This window comes from Sinocyclocheilus grahami, unplaced genomic scaffold (genome assembly GCF_001515645.1).
Source record: "Sinocyclocheilus grahami isolate Dianchi unplaced genomic scaffold, SAMN03320097.WGS_v1.1 scaffold324.1, whole genome shotgun sequence".
In the NCBI taxonomy this organism is placed as follows: domain Eukaryota; kingdom Metazoa; phylum Chordata; class Actinopteri; order Cypriniformes; family Cyprinidae; genus Sinocyclocheilus; species Sinocyclocheilus grahami.
Window position 1 is genome coordinate 928,176 of NW_015505503.1, and position 20,235 is coordinate 948,410.

The 20,235-nt window shown below is 37.7% G+C and overlaps 1 protein-coding gene across 1 annotated transcript in view; it reads left to right on the forward strand.

Annotated features, from left to right (window-relative positions):
- Positions 1–20,235, forward strand: part of LOC107602287 (ubiquitin protein ligase E3 component n-recognin 3) — a 39,003-nt gene that overhangs the window by 10,077 nt on the left and 8,691 nt on the right. Inside the window, exons 4-8 of the mRNA XM_016294747.1 lie at positions 3,931–4,080; positions 7,169–7,302; positions 8,213–8,323; positions 8,589–8,699; positions 18,798–18,903. Of these exons, the coding sequence (XP_016150233.1) occupies positions 3,931–4,080; positions 7,169–7,302; positions 8,213–8,323; positions 8,589–8,699; positions 18,798–18,903 (612 nt within the window). The remainder of the gene's footprint in view (positions 1–3,930; positions 4,081–7,168; positions 7,303–8,212; positions 8,324–8,588; positions 8,700–18,797; positions 18,904–20,235) is intronic.

The window sequence follows — 20,235 nt, forward strand, 5'->3', positions numbered from 1 at the left end:
GGCCACATAACCACCTCCGGGAGTGCATTATTTCTCTAATAATTGTAACTGCCTGGAGTCGCAACCACACATCAAGACATTGTTCAGATCATTTGTTTCAAGACATTTGACATGTTTCCGTCCTGAAATCTCGTGTGGGTTGAACAAATTTTTTTACGCACCTCATCCCAAACCCTCCGTTGCAAATTCCAAAATGTCATTATAGAGCTGATAAAACGTCATTATAGAGCTGATAACAGAAGCTTGAGCCATTGATATGCAGGCTTACACATTTATTAATGCAGTCTAATGCGGTTATTAGAGAGAGAGAGAGAGAGAGATTAAGTGTGTCTGTGCGTCTCTCAGCAGCGTCTACTAATAGCGAATCTTTAAGTTAAACTCCTTCATGAACCTCGCTACTGAGAAATGTCATGTAGCTTTTCAGCTGCGAAACCAAGAAGTTTCTGTTCGCGTCTCCGCGTGTCTGCACTGTGTGTGTGTCTGTGAGAGAGACTGGGAGAAAGAAAGCGTGATTTCCGTAGCCTACATAAAAAAGGTGGAAGACATGGAAATAGTTTGTAATTTTTTACCCTATTGTTAGTTATATTTATTTGCTCAATGTCTTGAGCAATGTGTAAATCCGGCCCTGTTAGACGGCAATCGGAAGTTATTACAAACACTCGATGGTGGTTTAAAGTGAGTTTTGAGTAAAAGCGGAATATAAATCTGATTTATTGTCTTATGTAGCATGATGCTACAGTGTGCATGGATGGTCACATAACACGCGCTTTCGGTCGTGTTACGTTAGTATGAACGGACATCTGCATATGATGGGAACTCCACACAGCTCCCGCGCTACTCTATACTGCTGGTATTACAGTACCACGAGAGCTAAAGAGAGCAGACTGCTCCGTGCGCTTTCGTATTGCTCTCGCGGATGATCGATCTCCTCCGCGCCTCTAGTCGAACACACTGGCTAGTGCTGCAGGCTTATTGGCTCACTGACGCTGATGGGATTAACCTCTTAGGTATCGAAATTTGGACGTTTTTAAAATTAAAAACACTGAAAGACGTTTTTCGATACTCAATGGTATCGAGGCAATTCGGTCGGTGCCTTAAAAGTATCGAACTCGATACCCAGCCCTACTTATACTGTGTTTTTCCGCGTAAACATAAAACCATGTCTGCATTTGTGATCGGAGAAACGACAAACAACAAGCGCTACTCTACACTGCTCAAGTATCGAACTTGATACCCAGCCCTACTTATACTGTGTTTTTATGCGTTGCGTTGCATATAGCGCCGCGTAAACATAAAACCATGTCTGCATTTGTGATCGGAGAAACGACAAACAACAAGCGCTACTCTACACTGCTCAAACTCGCGTTTGTATCATCAGTGGCAAATTCTTTAAATATAAAAAATGTACTTACAGGCTGTGAGTCAGAAGCGCCAGATTGTCCTTGCAAAGTTGGAACTGCCCCACTTTATTTTGCGGCAACCACATGTGACTACCACGGTGAAAGCCGATCCGGCGATCCACAGCGCGAAGTTGATGTATTTCCTCAGCAACCAGCACGGATCAGCTCAAAGTAGTTTCGCTTTCACAACGAAACACACAGCGTCTTCACGAGGCGGCGGCGGCAACAACAATACTACAGCGAGAATAAAAGTTACGCCTTCTTTCTTTGCGTGAACATTTGGGCGGCGTTATGCAAATCTTCCCACATAGTGAGGTAGACTTACTAATGTTGTTGTCATTCTAAATCATGAAATGCGTGCTGACAAAGCGCTGTTTATTTATGCATTTACACAGAACTATACTCAAACTGTGATCGCTCGTGGAGATAATAAATAATTAATTTCCATAGAGTTGTATTTAATCTTGTTAAAATTTACATGCGGTGGCCGTGCTGGAGCATTTCCTGAGCATCAACCGTGTGAACAGCAAAATGCAGACGACTTCACGAAACTAATGATGAGCATAGACGACAGAGAATGAAATACTGCACTTTTATTTCCAACATGCTCTCATTCATGGCTATATATTATTTAATTCAGGCAAAGTCTTTATTGGGACAGGACTTGACGGATTCTCACATGACTCAGTGAGTTCGTCTCTATTTCTTAGAGACAAGCTGCATAAACTAGCTACATTTCAGGCATTTATGTAACACATCTAATATGTGCATTAATGGCTGTTATGTTAAATAGTTTACTAATTACAGCAAAGCAAGTAAGTATGCTTTACCTATGCACGCCATTGTTGTTGTCTCCTCTCCCCTCAGACGCCGAGCTCCAATGGCGATCCTGCGCGCAATTCTCAAAACACCCACAAGATGGTGGCGTTTATCTGTGAATCCGATATTACAAAACCGATAACCGATTATGGTAAAATGTTTAAATATTGGGAAAAATATCGGAAAATCGATATATCGGTCGATCTCTAGTTTTAATGCGACGTGCAGCAAGTGTATGTTAGCTGATGTCCCGCCAGTTCATATATACGCAATCTAACCTCCGAACCACGCAGCAGATTTGTTTTGAATGAATTTCTTCCCAAATTGTCCCTCCCTAACATTTTCGTCTCGTTTTTATTATTTGACGAAAATGTCAATAGATTTACGTCATAGTTTTTGTCATTTAAAAAGTTTTAGTTTATCGTCTTGTTGTCGTCGGTGAAAAAAAGTCGTTGACGAAAATTATTCGTCAACAAAATTAACACTGACTGGGAATGCTACTTTTAAAAGCGATGGAAAATATTACATTGCTCATTTTAATGAGTAACTATATGCAGTGCGTCCCTAATTTTTCTCAGTGGTGTAATGTAAGAAAGTAATAATACTTTGTTACAGTACTTAAGCATTTTTTTGGGGAGTATCTGTACTTCACTTGAGTTTTTATATTGAGTAATATTATTTAATATTATTATTGTTTAATATTGAGTATATTTCTGTCATTATTTTTATCTAAATACAGCAGAAGTTGTATAGTCATATTATGATATAATCACAAAGTTTTAGGCACATGAACAGTTTTAGGATACTGTATTTAGATACTGACCTTCACAGATAGCAGAATATTCTGCCGTACAAAAACAGGGTTCACACAACATTAGCTCTGTTGTTACTGCGTTTAATGCATGACCGCCTGAACCTCCATTAACTGTTTGTTAATTTAACCAGGAAAGGGCAAAAAAGTCATTCAGATCCACATCATATAACTAATTAAGTTTTGCCAATCTACTGCGCTCATAAATCATGTGCATTTATTGGATTTTACACCCGTCTTCTCATACTCTCGTGCTTGGCTTCTCTCAGTGTTTTGGTTTTGTGTAAAACGGCAAACCCTTACAAAAAGTACTGTGATGGGACCATGGTGCAGTGGGATGCCACGGTAATGAATGATAGCCATATTCATGTACAAATGTACTCTATAGAATTCCATGTTGCTTTTTTATTTTTTGCTTTGGAGCTTCAAACTGTGCTGGACTCTCTAAAGATCTGATGAACAGTCAATATCTACACAACTTGAACTGAATGTTATTGATCACCTAGGGAAAGAGATCCAAATTGATCTTCGTCTTTGCTTTAAAATCTAGTGAGCTGTCTTGATTTGATTGAACAGATTTGTTTTTCAATACTATTCATTATCGAATGGAATAGAATTATTTGTAATCAATATTTCTCTCAACTCATTCTGTCAGTGTTCACCTGAGTGAGGGATGCACAGAATTTGCTCAAAACAAAGTATCTCGAAAGGCAGCATAATTTTGCTGCATATATTTTGGAACAGCCTTCAGACCTTTGGTGCCTTAAAATGCTATAGAGTATTTGTGGGCGGCGGCTTTTATTTGAAGGGAAATCTTGTGATCTACCAGTCTCAGATGTGCTCTATATAATTCTTTTTTGTTTGTTATCTGACTGTTTTGTTTGATTTTGTGTTTAATAGAGTCACCTGAAACAGATGCAGTGATGGACATGGGCTCGGCTGAACCTCTAGACTCAGAAGTTCTGTATGACTGTGTGATCTGTGGTCAGAGCGGCCCATCTACTGAAGACAGACCCACAGGACTGGTGGTACTGCTGCAGGCCTCATCAGGTATCATGCACCTTTTAATATTAGCAATGTATCTGTGTCTATTTCAGCAGTGGTCAATCAGGGCTCCAGACTAACATTTGAGAGCAGTGGGACCAGCACCACTAAGTTCTACAGATAGTGGCGCCAGGAGCAGATTTGGTAGCGCTGGGGCTGGTGTGCGGGAGTATTAAAATATAGATCATTTAATCATAATTACTATTGTTTTGCATTAATAAGTGCAGTTACTAATAATATTACATGTTCATTTCTTGTTTATTTTTCTTTTATTTATTGTTTATACAGATTTGACCGTAAAGCACTAGCTTGAGTTAAGATGCATACAAAATGTACTGTTATTAACCGTAACAGGTGCAAAATCTAATTTTTATATAGAAAATGTATATATTCCACTCTTATTAAATGTACCATTATTCTTCTAGCATATGCGACTGACCAACTTCAGTGATTGTGTGATTTAGTAGCAAATTGAAGAAAAGTTTGTTTTTCAAGGCACTTTGTAACTTTCTTACTTCATACACAAAAAAAGTGTAACATTCTGACAATCTGATTGCTTGATGATTTTATATTTTATAATCGTGGTTTTATAATTTCAAAATATAGAGAAATTAAATGAATGACTAATAAGCCAATAAGTGCTCCTCTGCTGCTTGTCTACTGGTTATAATTGTGATTTTATGTATTTTTTACATTTTACACAAGTGTTTGTTTACCACAAAGTATATTTTGGTCATCCCATTAAAAATAACATTCAAATTGAATCATTTTAGAGCTTTAAAGTGCTGGAAATAGTTGTGTAAAATACTTGGAAGTCATTGAAAAGTGCTTGAATTTCTCTCTCAAAAGGTTGTACAAACCCTGAAATGAATGATGTAATGCATTCAACTATTTCTACCACAACACCATGGTTATAGTTAGCGTTACTGCTTCTGGTTTCCTGACGTAGGCTATGTCAGCGCTGTTTATAACAGAGAATTCTGTGCAGAATTTGAATGCTTCTCACTAGATCTCGCAGCAACCTTATCATTGTGCGGCGAATTCAAATGCTTCTCACTGGATCTCGCAGCACTGTTCAGTAACAGTGTCACAGAATCAACTTTGGCTCCCGAGTAAAGCTGTTCTGAGCTCAGACAAGTTTGATTGCGTCGCGGTCCGAGCTGATAAACGGTCCGCGCTGCACAGCTGAAACGATTGAAGCTGAACATTGTTTTGAGTCGTTAATAGGCGCTGCCGGTGTGCGTACGCTCATAGAAAACAATGGGCGAATTCCAAACTGCTTTTTTGCGTCCCCTTGAAGGGCACTTCGGGAAGGGGACACCATTTGTAGGGACATTCCAAACGAAAGTGAACAACTGAATCCTTTTACGAAGGGCCCTTCCCTTGCATGCACGCGCAGCATTGCCAATTTAGCATCCGGTCTGTCATTCCCTTCACCAAGGGAGTTCCAAATTCTTATACGAGACAGTAATGCCCTACACCTTTCAAAGAACACACTTCAAGGGCTGTGCCCTTCGAAAGAAGTAGGGCATATGGATTCTCACTTCTTTTTGGAATTCGCCCAATGTGTTCAAATTTTATGACAGCCTTCATTGTGTAGTTTAGGCTGACATTACAGAATCCCTCATATTATCTTATTTAATGAAACATGTTGCCAGTAACACTAGGTAGCTAAACTTCAGTGAGTTTTTAAGCCACAACTCTATCTTAGATTCTGGACTAAATATTTGGAAGTAGCATATATACTGTATATATATATAAGCATTCAAGGTAAGCATTCATTTAGTATGTTCTGTTTATTGCTAAATGAAGCATTCAAGGTAAGCATTCATTTAGTATGTTCTGTTTATTGCTAAATGTGAGGATCCCTGCTTTGTGTTTAAGGAAATCACATCCAAACGTTATATTTATCAATGCACTTGTCTATACGATGGATGGGCTTACTTGGGACTTTAGTCTGCATGATTAGCAATTTTGTTGTGTTGTGTTATTGTATTGCAGCCTTGTGGGAGCGTACACAGATTGAACATGAGAGGTCCAAGGATTAAGCCTTGAGGGACTCTGCATGTTATGGAGGTCCAGTCAGTTTCACGGTTGCCTGTGTTGACATACTAGCTATTGCTTTCTAAATTTCTTCCAAGCAGACACCATATTTAAAGTCATGATGCATAGGTCACTAGAGAGAAGTCTATTTGTATCAGAAGGTCCAGTTTGACATTTTAAATAAACACTTTGAACAAGCTTCTCCAAAAAATTTATATTGTCATGATTTTCTCATCCCAAACAAAACTTCATATTGTACAATTGTAATCCATTCAATATGTTGCACTTATGGTCCTAAATGTACATTTACATTTATTTGTATAGTGCTTTTCACAATACATAGTTTTAAAGTAGCACAGTATATTAAACGTACCGAACATCACTGTGTTTTGTTTGTGTTAAATTCAGTTTGGTTTCTATTCTATTCTAGGTCTATAACAGGCAGTAGGACAAGGGTGTAGCATTACAGCTTTCCATCTGCAGGTGGCAGATTGTAGTGATCCAGATCACTGGAGCTCTTTAACTCTACATTAACCCACCCATGACTTTAAATCCACCCACTTTGCACGACTACTTGTTTTAACAATAGTGTTTAATTGCTTCATTTATCAAGCATTGTGAACTCTTAGCAGGTAGACTCGCAGGTAGTTTTCTCCCACCCCAGTCCTGTGATAAAATTAACATTCTGTTTTATGAATAATCACTGGTCTATGATTTTTTCCGATTTGTGACTTTAGTATTCTTAAAATGCCTCAAGGTCAAGATGGTAATTTTGCTGTGTTTGTAGCAATCTTGTCTGAACCTATAGAGCTGGAAAATCAGTTCTTGGAGATTTAATGGATTAACAGGCTGCTGATTTGGTCTATTTTAAATTTTTACTGCCGAGTATTCAGTATGGTGGGATTTGGAGGCAGCGTGACATGCATTACAGTTTTGACTTTGTCATGGTACTTCATTATAGTATGCAAATGGAGAATGTCATAAATATGATAATGGAAGCTAATTAGCATATGATTGCCATTTCTGAAGAGTGTATGTGTGTGTATTTCAGTGTTGGGGCACCGCTGTCGTAGTGACACACCAAAGCGATTGCCTACTACGGATGAGGAACATATCTACCCCGAGGACACATGTGGAGCGGCCCATGATGTTAGGCTCTCCCTTATGCAACGCTACTTTAAAGATGTATGTACAACATATAAACACTCATTCTAAAACATTTGTTTTTTGTTGAGGCATTTCAATACAATATGACTGTCTAAGCATACAGTTTCATTAGGGTTACATACTTTAATAATGCAATAAACCACAAGAGGCCAGTGCATTACAGTGATATAACCATGGCTAAGGGTTGTTTGGCACGTAGTAAAATCACTGTCTTATTGCTTTTATAAAATGAACAATTACAATAAACAATTATTCTGCCAGGTAATGGAGCTCATTATCCCAACTGTAGATAGTTTACAGCTGCTGCATTAATATTGAATTCAGCTCTGCCATCAAAAATGTGTGCATATAAGCTATTTTACTTAAGCAGCTTAAAACATTCTTATTGTACATTATTATAGTATTACATACATTATTATCCTCACCTTGCAAACTAAAGCTTTATTTTCATGTAAAGAGTTTAATAAGCATACAGTTTCATTAGGGTTACATACTTTAATAATGCAATAAACCACAAGAGGCCAGTGCATTACAGTGATATAACCATGGCTAAGGGTTGTTAGGCACGTAGTAAAATCACTGTCTTGGGTGTCTTATTGCTTTTTATAAAATGAACAATTACAATAAACAATTATTCTGCCAGGTAATGGAGCTCATTATCCCAACTGTAGATAGTTTACAGCTGCTGCATTAATATTGAATTCAGCTCTGCCATCAAAAATGTGTGCATATAAGCTATTTTACTTAAGCAGCTTAAAACATTCTTATTGTACATTATTATAGTATTACATACATTATTATCCTCACCTTGCAAACTAAAGCTTTATTTTCATGTAAAGAGTTTAATACAATCAAAATGTAATGTTATCTCTTTTATTAGCTCATGAATGAATGTTAGTTCTTCTTTTTCATTTTCTTAATTTCCCAGAGTTCATGTCTGCAGTCTGTGTCTATTGGCTGGGACGGGGGTGTGTATGTGCAGACCTGTGGCCACACTCTGCATATAGACTGTCACAAGTCCTACATGGAGTCCTTACGGGTAAGAATCCATCAACTCTTTATACTGAACACTATACTGTAAAGAGCTTTAACTTATCAAGTGACTATTAGTTGAGACTCTGCTCTGAACCTCATTAGAGGTTCATTCACCACTGTAGTATTACATACATTATTATCCTCACCTTGCAAACTAAAGCTTTATTTTCATGTAAAGAGTTTAATGCAATCAAAATGTAATGTTATCTCTTTTATTAGCTCATGAATGTTAGTTCTTCTTTTTCATTTTCTTATGCTTAATTTCCCAGAGTTCATGTCTGCAGTCCGTGTCTATTGGCTGGGACGGGGGTGTGTATGTGCAGACGTGTGGCCACACTCTGCATATAGACTGTCACAAGTCCTACATGGAGTCCTTACGGGTAAGAATCCATCAACTCTTTATACTGAACACTATACTGTAAAGAGCTTTAACTTATCAAGTGACTATTAGTTGAGACTCTGCTCTGAACCTCATTAGAGGTTCATTCACCACTGTTTCTTCTCAGCTGAAGCTTTCAGGGAAGCATTGTGCTTATGCTAATAAGGGCAGTCTGACATCGTTATCTGCTGAATAATCTAACATGAGCAGACGATGATGTTCAGAGCGAGAGAAGGGGGTTAAGCAGGGCTGTCCTTTTAGATGTAGAGTTATCAGCACTTGAGTCTCAGCATCAGGTGACAAACACAAGGCTGGGATGCATATTACACACAAAAATGGTAAGAGCTTCCTTTTAAACGGTTATAATCTACAATCTGATTGGTTAAAATGATGCAATTTGCTAAGCAGTCTGACTTATGGTTTTTGCCTTCCGAGTGAAAACGGAAATAAAAGTAGCCATGTGCATATCATTTGTGCTGTTGTTTTATCAACAAAGTAAAAAATGCACAAAAAAAGCTTGTGACGGAAGTATCAGAAGATGACCCTGAAATGGAGCAGTTGCTCATATGATAAGACTGCATGTATCTGCGTTTATACAACTGACTATACAACTTAATCTTGTCCTGTGTGCAAAAAGTATTCACGAGACCATACAAATACTCGTGCAGTGAAAAATGTTATAAATTTTGTTTTTAGAATTTAGATTTTGTTAGGCTGTTTCGCTGTTAGGCTGATTCTGTCATGTGATACCACATTTATTTGCATTAACGGTTTTGAAACTTTTTTTTTTTTTTTTTGAGTCTATTATGACCGGAAAGGCTTGTTCACATTAATATACATTTTGTTTTGGATTTCTTCTTTTTCTTCTTGCCCTCCTTGCTCATCTTCTCCTTGTGTTTCCGGATTTCTCGGACTAGTGTATAAAACGCGTCATCCACACCCTTCAAAATAAAGGGAAAACAAGAACTGTAGGTGATTATCTAAAGCATCAAACACCATAACCAAAAATAAGAATGACTTTTGCTGCCACATTCCAAACATTAGCCACTTAACACCTCTCCTCTCCTCTCCTCTCCTCTCCCCTGAGGAGATTTTGTTACGCTTCTGTAAGACACATGTATGCTGTTAATTTGAAACACTTGAGTTCAGTTTCTGATTTCTCATCTCAGATTCATCTGTTTGTGTATAAAGGACATCATGTCGGATTCTTTATTAGACTAATAATAGCACTCAAAAATAATAATTACACACACACACGCACTGAAAAATACAATAAAAAAGTTCCATTGTCAACTTCAGACACCATTTCTTGATTAGATGGAAAGTGTACTGGATAATTCATAATATAGCCTTTTAAATGTTGTATTGTTTGAAGAAACGAAGTATTCTCTGTAAGAATTTACAGTAAGGTACTTCACGTTAGTTAATGAATTAACTACCATTACCGATGAGCAATGCTTTTGTTTTAGTGTTTATTGATCTTTGTTAATATTAGTTAATAAAAAAACAACTGTTCATTGTTAGTGAACGTTAGCGTGAAAGCACCCTAAATCAATCTCTCTCTCTCTCTCTCTCTCTCTCTCAGGACAAATCTGGAGTTAGAGTTGGTTCATCGTGGGGGGAATCTATGCAGTGGAGGGGCCAGTGCTGCTGCCAAACGCTCCTGTCTCAGTGAGTGCCTCTTTCCTTTTCTTTCTCCCCCTTTCTTTATTTATTTATTTTTTTTTACATGAGTTGTTATGAGTGATAATTAGCTGATTATTCAGCTGGGCCATTGATATTTTTAGCATCTAACTAGATGTGTTTAGGTACAAATCGATGTCAGCATTGTTAGTGGATAAAACATGTTTGGATTTTTTTTTTTTAATTGTTAATGGAGTAGTGCTGTCAAATGATTAATCGCACCCAAAATAAAAGTTTTTGTTTACATAATATGTGTGTTGTGTATATTATGTATATATAAATACACACACACACATGCATGTATATATTTAAAGAGCAGGTCATATTTTTTTTTTTAAAGTTTCCTAAAGAGTAATTTGTCCATGATTTCGAAACGGTTCGTTCGATTCAGTTCTGAGAGAAATGTCTGTAAACCCCTCCCTTCCATAAGCATACTCTGCTCTGATTGGTCAGCTGGCCAAGCCTGTTGTGATTGGCACAAAGAGGAGTGCTTGAGCAAGTTAGCGAGCGCTACTATCTGTGTTGCCAAGTCCGCGGTTGTTTTTGATGTCGTGGGTTGTAGCGACCCCAATAACGTCATATTTAGGCACTGGAATGCGAATTTACCAGGGGAACCCCGACTGAAAGCGTGTATTTTACACCCCCATAACGCGATTTTTAAAGGGGGACCAACACGATTGGGCTAGTTTTGAGTAGCAATTGGGCGGGTTTTGTTGTGACAATCTCGCAACCCTAGCATGCACCTTTACATAAAACAATAATATATTGCTCCAATCGGTTCTTAAAATAATGACATAAAAACATTGTTTAACACTTATGCAAGTGAATCGTGCCCACAGCTAGAGTTTAGCTGCTAAACTTTAAACACTTAACAAAACAATGGTGGATACGTTAGCCGAGTGCTAACGTGACTAACTGATGAAACAATACAGTTTGAAAACCAAAACATGTCTACTGTAATGTCTGAAGAACGACGCTCCGTGTCTTAACTTTTAATTATAACGCAGAACAGCTGTATCACATGCTCACGAGCCTAACTAACTAGTCTCTCTCTACCGGGTCTTTTACTCCCTGCATTAACCCTATAACTACATAAACAGCACTTTCACAATGATTATAAAGTCTGTGTGCTACACTACATTCTTTATTATTAAACAAAGTAATTAGAACAACGACAGTCTACATTAATCGACACATTCTTAGCAAATAGTGGGTTCACAGCGAATTATCAGAACTACTTCAGTAAAACAGTAATATCGTGCTTTACCTGGAAATCTAAAGCTGCAATAGGTATACATCACACATTAGCACAAAAAAAAATTATATTTTGAGCACTCAATTGAAAATGTACACATAACGTATCAATCGTACTTACAGGTTGTGGTTTGAAGACGCTTGTTGGTCTAAATAAAGAAGATTAGAAGCCAATGAAGATAAAAGGCAATATTAGAGAAGCAGTGCTCGGTAAATTGACAAGCACAACAAAAGGTTTGAATTGTATTGCTGTGGTATCGTGGAACACAGCATCTTCTCGACACAGAGACTGTTCGTATTATGCTAATGTGTTACCCAGTGACGTTGATCGGTAACAGGCAGAAGATTTTAAAATATAAGGACTCATTAAGGCGATTCCAAGTCGACTCTTTCTTTTGAGAGACAATATCTTTATCATGCACTTGTTTGATTAACTTTGCAGACCGTTTACATCGAAGGATAAGCTACCTTACAAACTGCAAGAGAGATATTTTTCGAAAACCCATATGACCTGCTCTTTAAGAAAAATGTTATGTTTATATATGAAATATATTTATATATAATATTAATTATATGAATATAAATATACACATGTAAATATTTTCAAAATATATACAGTATGTGCGTGTCTTTATATGTACATAATAAATAAACACCGTACACACACACACATATTATGTAAACAAAAACTTTTATTTTGGATGCGATTAATCGCTTGACAGTACTAGAATGGAGTAAATTTATTCATTTGATTACAGCAAAACACATTCATTTTATAGCCAAATTACAACCAAACTGCTCTTTATATATCACATCAGCCATATTGATTAGGGGTGGTCCGATCAGGATTTTTGAGGCCGATCACTGATCACAGAAAGCAAGCAAAAGAAAGCAAGGAATTAAATTAGAAAGGATAAGTGTCTGTGACCCGTTAAAAATACTAACATTTGTTTCCCGGGGATTCATTTTACATGCTCAAAAAGCAGCAAACAACAGAACATGAGGATTCACATGGTCTTCATACGCACCTGCAGCGCTTCTGCGAGTGGAGAAAAACATAATAAAGCTAGGCTATATATATATATATATATATATATATATATATATATATATATATATATATATATATAAAACGAATAAATAGGCCTATACAAGAAAAATATTTTTGCTTAAATAAGAAATTAAGAAAATGAAAGCGAAACTGTGCAACAAGTAGCCTAGTATGCAGTTTCGGTTAATTTTTGTTCTGCGCGAAAGGAAACCAAGACGGCAGAAAGCGGCATCCTATTGTTCTTTAGGCTTATTTTACAAAAGCACAAAGATTTGTTTTTATTGTGAATGCACACAAATAAAAGCAAACCTTTTACAATTCCGATGATCTTTGACTAAAAGGAGTAGTTGCTTCCACTGTTAGAAGGAACAAATTCAAATGATTGCGCCGGCACCACTTTGCTACCGTGACAATGCAGCCTGTTCATTATTATAATAAATAGTCAGTCAAACATATGGAATTGAAGCCATTTGTGCATTTTGAGAGAGAGAGAGAGAGCGTGCGCGGTGATTCACTCAGACTGTTTGTGAAACTGTCTCGCAGTAAATTTTCACATTACTTTATACGTTATTTAAGAAATATGAACTGTACCTCACCTTCAGCATTATAATTATTTCTCCTGCGCCGGACTGAGACGGTGCCGCTGCATGTCGTGCCAAACCTCTCACAGCAGGCGTGTCATCAGCTTGAGATCTGCTTATGAGATCCGCTTTTATAGAGACTGCCGATCAAACATCCCAAAGCGATTATCTGCCGATAGCGATCGGTAGCCGATCAATTGGAGCACCCCTAATATTAAAGGGTTAGTTCACCCAAAAATGAAACTTAGCCCATAAATTACTCACCCTCAAGGCAACCTAGGTGTGTATGACTTTCTTCTTTCAGACGAATCCAGTCGAAGTTATATTAAAAATTGTCTTTGATCTTTCAAGCTGTTTAATGCCACTCAGTGGGTGTTGCATGCATCAGTCCAAAAGAAGTTAAATAAAATGCGCCCATCCATAATAAAAAGTGTCTCACACGGCTCCGGGGGTTGAACAAAGGCCTCCTGTAGCGAATCGATGCGTTTTTGTACGAAAAATATCCATATTTAAAACGTAATAATCAATTTAGTCTAGCTTGCGCTCGCTGTTGTACATTAAAGCAACTCCGGGCGGGTGACGTAGGACGTTGGTGTTGCGCATGCGCCGCTCAGAAGTGACAAACGCGGAAGCGCAGCGGAGAGATCAAAACAAAACAACGGTCACTTATTAGAAGTACAAAACAAGGATTTGTAAAGAAGAATGTCGGAGGATTTCGATATGAGCCAAGAGGAGACTGGTTTTCCTTTGCTAAAGTAAGGAAACTTTGCTTCCTTTGCTCCTGTTAACAAACGTTGGTTTTCAGGAGACTCACCGGCGCATACGCAACGCTGAACTCATACGTCATCCGCCCGGAGCTGCTTCCGTGTAGGACTGTTGGCGCAAGTTATATTAAAGTGATTATTACGTCTTGAATATGGATATTTTTCTTACAAAAATGCATCGATTCGCTACAGAAGGCCTTTATTAATCCCCCGGAGCCGTGAGAGACACTTTTTTTTTTTTTGTATGGATGGGCGCTTTTTATTTCACTTCTTTTGGACTGAAGCACTGCAACACCCGCTGACTGCCATTAAACAGCTTGAAAGATCAAAGACCATTTTTAATATAACTCCGACTGGATTCGTCTGTAAGAAGAAAGTCATATACACCTAGGATTCCTTGAGGGTGAGTAATTCATGGGCTAATGTCCATTTTCGGTGAACTAACCCTTTAATCAACCAGTAGTCTTGAACTTACTACGGTTTCGGTCTCTGTAGTAATTTGAAGTTCATTGTCTTCAATTCAGTGTTCAAGGACACAATGAGTTCATTGCTGGTAACTGCAAGCTTGAATCCCCTTAAGGCCATAGCACTGAACCTTAACCACTACACCACACCACCAGAAATTAAATTTCACTGTCGAGGAACTGAACCTCAGTTGTCTATGTGGCAAGGGGACTACTGTCCATGATTCAAGTGTAAGGCGACTGTTCAAATTGTTCAGGAATGCCATTCTTCTGGGATGCTGCGTTGTGGATGATGCTGTGGGACACCGGGAGAAGGTCGAGACTGATGTTGGTGCATTTTTGCAGTCCAGACCAGACCAGTCAATCAACACGCATCCAAACACTGGCTCTGTATAAATGAGTGTGTGTGCAGTCTTGGAGCTCTTATGAAAAAAATCCCCACGCTCAAGCGCTGCTGAAGAGATTTCACACTTCAGCAATGCAGCCATTTTCTGAGCTACATTAAACACACATCCACAGAGAGGGCCAGATTTACTCAGTCTCAGTACATTAGAGATCAGATCAGCAAGGGAACAAGAAAATAGAAAGTATGGACAAAGAAAGAGAAAGTGCATGCCACTTGCCACCAGAGTGGTTGCTAGGATGCCATTGTTTTTTGGTTTGGTTATTTTGTTTTGTTTGGTTTTGTTTCTGTTTTTTTTTTTTTTGGTGGTGTTTTGTTTTGGTGTTTGTTTTGGTTTGGTTGTTTTTGTTTTGATAGGATTTTGATGTTTTTCAAAATTGTTATGCTGTATCACTTTACATGACACAGTTTAATTTATTTCAGTGATTTGTTCAAATGTAAGTGGCTGGTAAAATGTATTTGCTTTCCAGAATTACTCTGTTTTATGCTACTGCTATCAGATTTGCCAGCAGATATCCTGTAGTTAGTCAGAGCAATTCTGGGTTGTATTTAGGAGAATTTGAGTGTAGTGTGAAGTTAATTATTTCTCTGGATGTTAGTGTAGATGGGATGACATTGACTTTGGCCAGTCAAACAGCTGACACCTTAATCTTCAGAAATCATTCTAATATGCTGATTTGCTGCTCAAGAAACATTTCTGGTCATTATCAATGTTGAAAACAGTTGTGTCGCGTATTATTTTTGTGAAAACCGTCATAATTTTTTTCAGGATTATTGATGAATAAAACGTTTAAAATAACAGCATTTGTTTGAAATCAACATTATGCAACTCTTTACTGTCACTATTGTTTAATTGAATGCATCCTTGCTGAATAAGTGTTAATTTCTTAAAAAAAAAATCTTACTGACCACAAGCAAGTGTATTTTGAAGTTGACACGCATTGCTCATGGTGTGAGATACTGTAAAAACATTAAGGTGCAATGAAACAGCTAAAGGCACCTTTTGACTTGTGTAAATGGACCAACACCTCAAACAATAGTACAGACATAAGTGCAAAAGTGCTCTTCTGTCTAAACGTTCTTCTCACATGCCCTCGCATGGCTGTTTCTGTGAAGGATTTTGTTGAAAATGTCACACTTAATTGACCAGTAAGCAGTTGTTGCTCTTCTCATATTTTGATTTAAAATGCTGTGAATGAAGGAATAATTTTATGCAGTCTTAGTTATCTATAGGTGGTGCTATTGCTCTGTCCATGAGTCTGTAGATGAGCCAGCATCTGGTATGTGGCTGGTGTTTTGCTTCTGGTAATAATGGCATCCTCTCTGCTGCAATAAGAATCCACAGAGCCTGTAAAGGCACACAAGTCTGTGAGAGATGTCACATCTTATATTGCATTCAGAGGAGATGAAATTAGTCATTTTAAAGGCTGAAATAATGTAAAATGACATTAGAAATGCAATGCTGTTTGATATTTTGCCGTGTAAGTCACATTACGTTGCAGTCACACACAGTTCATCTACATTACACTGTACTGCTCACAGAAGTACTGCAGGTTAATTAGTGTGATTTAGTGTGTGGTCATAAGTCTGGCTCTAGGATCTCTTAGGTATGTTGGGAATAAAGTAAAATTCTGATTGCTACATACTGCATAATATACAGCATACAGTATATGTTTTGTGTGTGTAATTCAGTCAGTAGTGTCATGTTGTCATCTCAAAATGGACTCTAGCATGTTTATCCAATTCTGATGATTCAAAAGATTTTTGAACAGATTAGATATGAAGTTGAAATGTGTGGCTTTGGAAATTAAAGGTGAAGTCAAGCATAGCTGGAAGAATAATTGAATTAGCCTCTGCCTATATATATGTATGTATATGTGCATCTCAAAAGTAAAACATTTCAAAAGTGTTTTTATTTTTTTATTTTTATGATTAGAGCTTACAGCTCATGAAAGTCAAAAATCCAGTAGCTCAAAATATTGGAATATTTACATTTGAGTTTCATTAAATGAGCATCCCTACAGTATAAATTCCAGGTATCTCTTGCTCATTGAAACCACAATAATGGGGAAGACTGCAGACTTGGCAATGGTCCAGAAGACAATCATCGACACCCTCCATAAAGAGGGTAAGTCACAGAAGGTCATTACTGAAAGAGCAGCTGCTCACAGAGTGCTGTATCCAAGCATATTTAATGCAAAGTTGACTGGAAGGAAGAAATTGAGTAGGAAAAGGTGCACAAGCAACAGGCAAAGCCGATTCAAACACTTGGGAGAGCTTCACAAGCAGTGGACTGAAGCTGGAGTCAGTGCATCAAGAGTCACGCTCAGACGTCTTCAGGAAAAGAGCTACCAAGCCACTTCTGAAACAGACAACGTCAGAAGCATCTTACCTGGGCTAAGGAGAAAAAGAACTGGACTGTTGCTCAGTGCTCCAGATAAAAGTAAACTTTGCATTTCATTTGGAAATCAAGGTCTGGAGGAAGACTGGAGAGGCAGAGAATCCAAGCTGCTTGAAGTCCAGTGTGAAGTTTCCGAGGTCAGTGATGATTTGGGGTGCTATATATATATATATATATATATATATACACACACACTATGTAAATCAAATTATATTCAAATCAGTCTAAAAAACATGTTGACATTTCAACATTCAAAGATACACATGTACAAAATTGTTTTGTTGTATTTGGTATTTTATTTAAAAGACAAAAATGAATAAAAAAACAGAAGGCAGGTTCTGCTTTCACTTGCTTTTTATGCTGTCTCTGCAGCTGCATCTTTTTGAGAGGGAGAGAGACTTGCGCAAATGGGGTTTCCATAGATACCAATAACTGCTGCATCTGGCAAATTATGGTGTGCAGCACTACATTTCATGAGTGCGGCGCTTTATTTTGAGGGTTTATGGCTGTGTGGAGGTTACCGCTCGCCGCAGCTCCTGTTTAAAAGGCACTTAACACTCTCGGGCTGCTTAAATGGCCTCATTTCTCCTGCGTTGGGGCGGTAAGACAGGGTTTTCACCTGTGCGTCTCTTAGGACTGTTCAGAGGGGAGGCAGCTGTGCCTATAAATACCTTGTTAGAGGCTTTTGAAGGAAAACTCTGTCACTGGACCCCTCAGGCACTTTAGCCGAGCTATTAATACAGCCATTTGAATAAAACCACTGCCTGTAATCACTTATCAAGCGATTATTATTTCTTATCTGAGAGGTAGAATTTGGACAGTAAAGGCGTTCTTTATATAGTTCGGATGTCATTGCTTTATACTGGATGCAGTGTTTTGAAGTATCATCTGCATTCAAATGCTGCACAAGCTTGTTGCTCAATGTCTTTGTCAGCTGGTGTTTTTAGGTAGATGTATAAAGTGTCCTCAAGTGTAAGTAACCACAGATACAGTGAATCAAATGAACTGTAAATGTAATCCATTAAATTGACAAATCAGAAAATGTCAGAATAGTTTACTTCTAACTTTTGAAATGTTAAGAAAGTGTGCTGCGTGTTTGAGTGTTGGTGAATTCTGCTCTAATGGACAGCAGTTTGTCCCACACACTCGAATATTTTTAGAATAATATTTTCTTTTTGCATGTTAATTGCAGTCTTGTGTTTATGTAACCTGTCCACCTACTGCACATTTACAGTGAAACTCTATTGAAAGAACTTGAAGCCTTGTGAATATTCACCCACAGGAAATAGTCCTTTTCTTTACATGATTTAATTTGCGCTGTTGCATGGGCAAGATAGACGTGAAAGTGTTGTCTGTAGATCACGTGCATCATGCATCCAAGTTAAAAAATGCTGTGTGTACTGTAGATGTTTTTGTGTTTTAAGTCTGCATTTTTTTTTTCATGTGTTTCTGAAGCACTGAGTGTTGTATTGTGGTGTAATTGTGTGTGTGTGTTTTGTGCAGGTACTGTGATGATGAACGTCCTGAGGTGCCCATGCTCTTCAGAGACGTCCCGTCCCTCCTCATCATCTTCATCCTTACCATGCCTCAGCCTTTACGCAAAGGTAACACACGCATACATAACATCACAAATAATACTCATGTTTTAATAGCAGATATATTGTTCATATAATCAGATATATTGTTAATGATAAAAATGTGATTTAGAAAAAGTAAAAATTAAATCCAAAGCAATCAATCATTCCCCTGACCTGTAGATAAACTCTATAATAAAAGGTTTTTCTTCCATCATGTCAGTTTCAATTTGAAGTACAACCTTTTCACAGCAAAACACAATAGCCAAAATTCTCAGATTGAGCTGCTCAGATTTTTAGACAATTGAATGAAACAATTTGAAGTTTACAAGTAATTCAGTAATTGCTAAATACAAGAATGCAGGATGTCTTAAATGAGAAATAGCCAGTTGTCAAAGTCAGTCATTTCAGTAGCAATGTTGAGAAACAGGCTGTGGCTTTAATTTCAATTAGTAATGTCTCTAATTTTCAGGCTGAATTACTGTATTGTGATGTTGCTCCTTACCGTGGTACAGAATTACTGCAATTAATTAACTTGTGGTTAAGATATTTGTTGAAAAGGATTTATTTTGGTTAAAAATGACTTGCATCGTGATTGAAAATTCCATCATGGTAAAGATTTTGATTGAGAATTTCTTAAATCAGGGGTTCCCAAACTTTGCCATTCCACAAAATAATTGTGAAATGATTGTAAAAAATAATAAACAGATGTGTCTCATTTTAAATAAACACAAAAAAAAACCGAGGTGACAAATTTACTTCAGTCAGAAATGTACTTTTGCAGTGGTTAAATAAATGTTCAGCAATATCGTCAAAAGATTTTTGAGCTTTGGAACATTTTTTTTCTCTATATAGAGATGATATGGCAAGGAAATAATACATCATTTTGTACATTTTGTTATGCTAGCGTGTGGAAATGTTTAAATCTTGTAGTGTTACAATTAACCCCGTGTCTGTGCCCCGCTCACCCCGTTTCCTTATTGTTTGGTAGCCAAATGCAAATGAAGGAACTAAAACAGCGCCGAGTTCAAACAGACGATAGAAATGAATAGACATACCTGAAACAGTTTTCGTAACATTAGAATTTTCCGGTGTATGCAATCTCATGCGGAATACAGCGCAGTGAAGTTAGCGAGTTTCTTCTCATTAATAAAGCGGACCGATCGAGCCCTTTAATAATGACGTCGCTCTGAGACCCTCACTCACTGTTATTACAACTCGTGTACTTGTATTAATAGAATATTGCAATTCGTAATTAATGTTGGTATATCGTGCAGTCCTAGACTGAACTGTGTGAGCGTGTGTGTGAGCGTGTGTGTGAGCGTGTGTGTGAGCGTGAGCGTGTGTGTGAGCGTGAGCGTG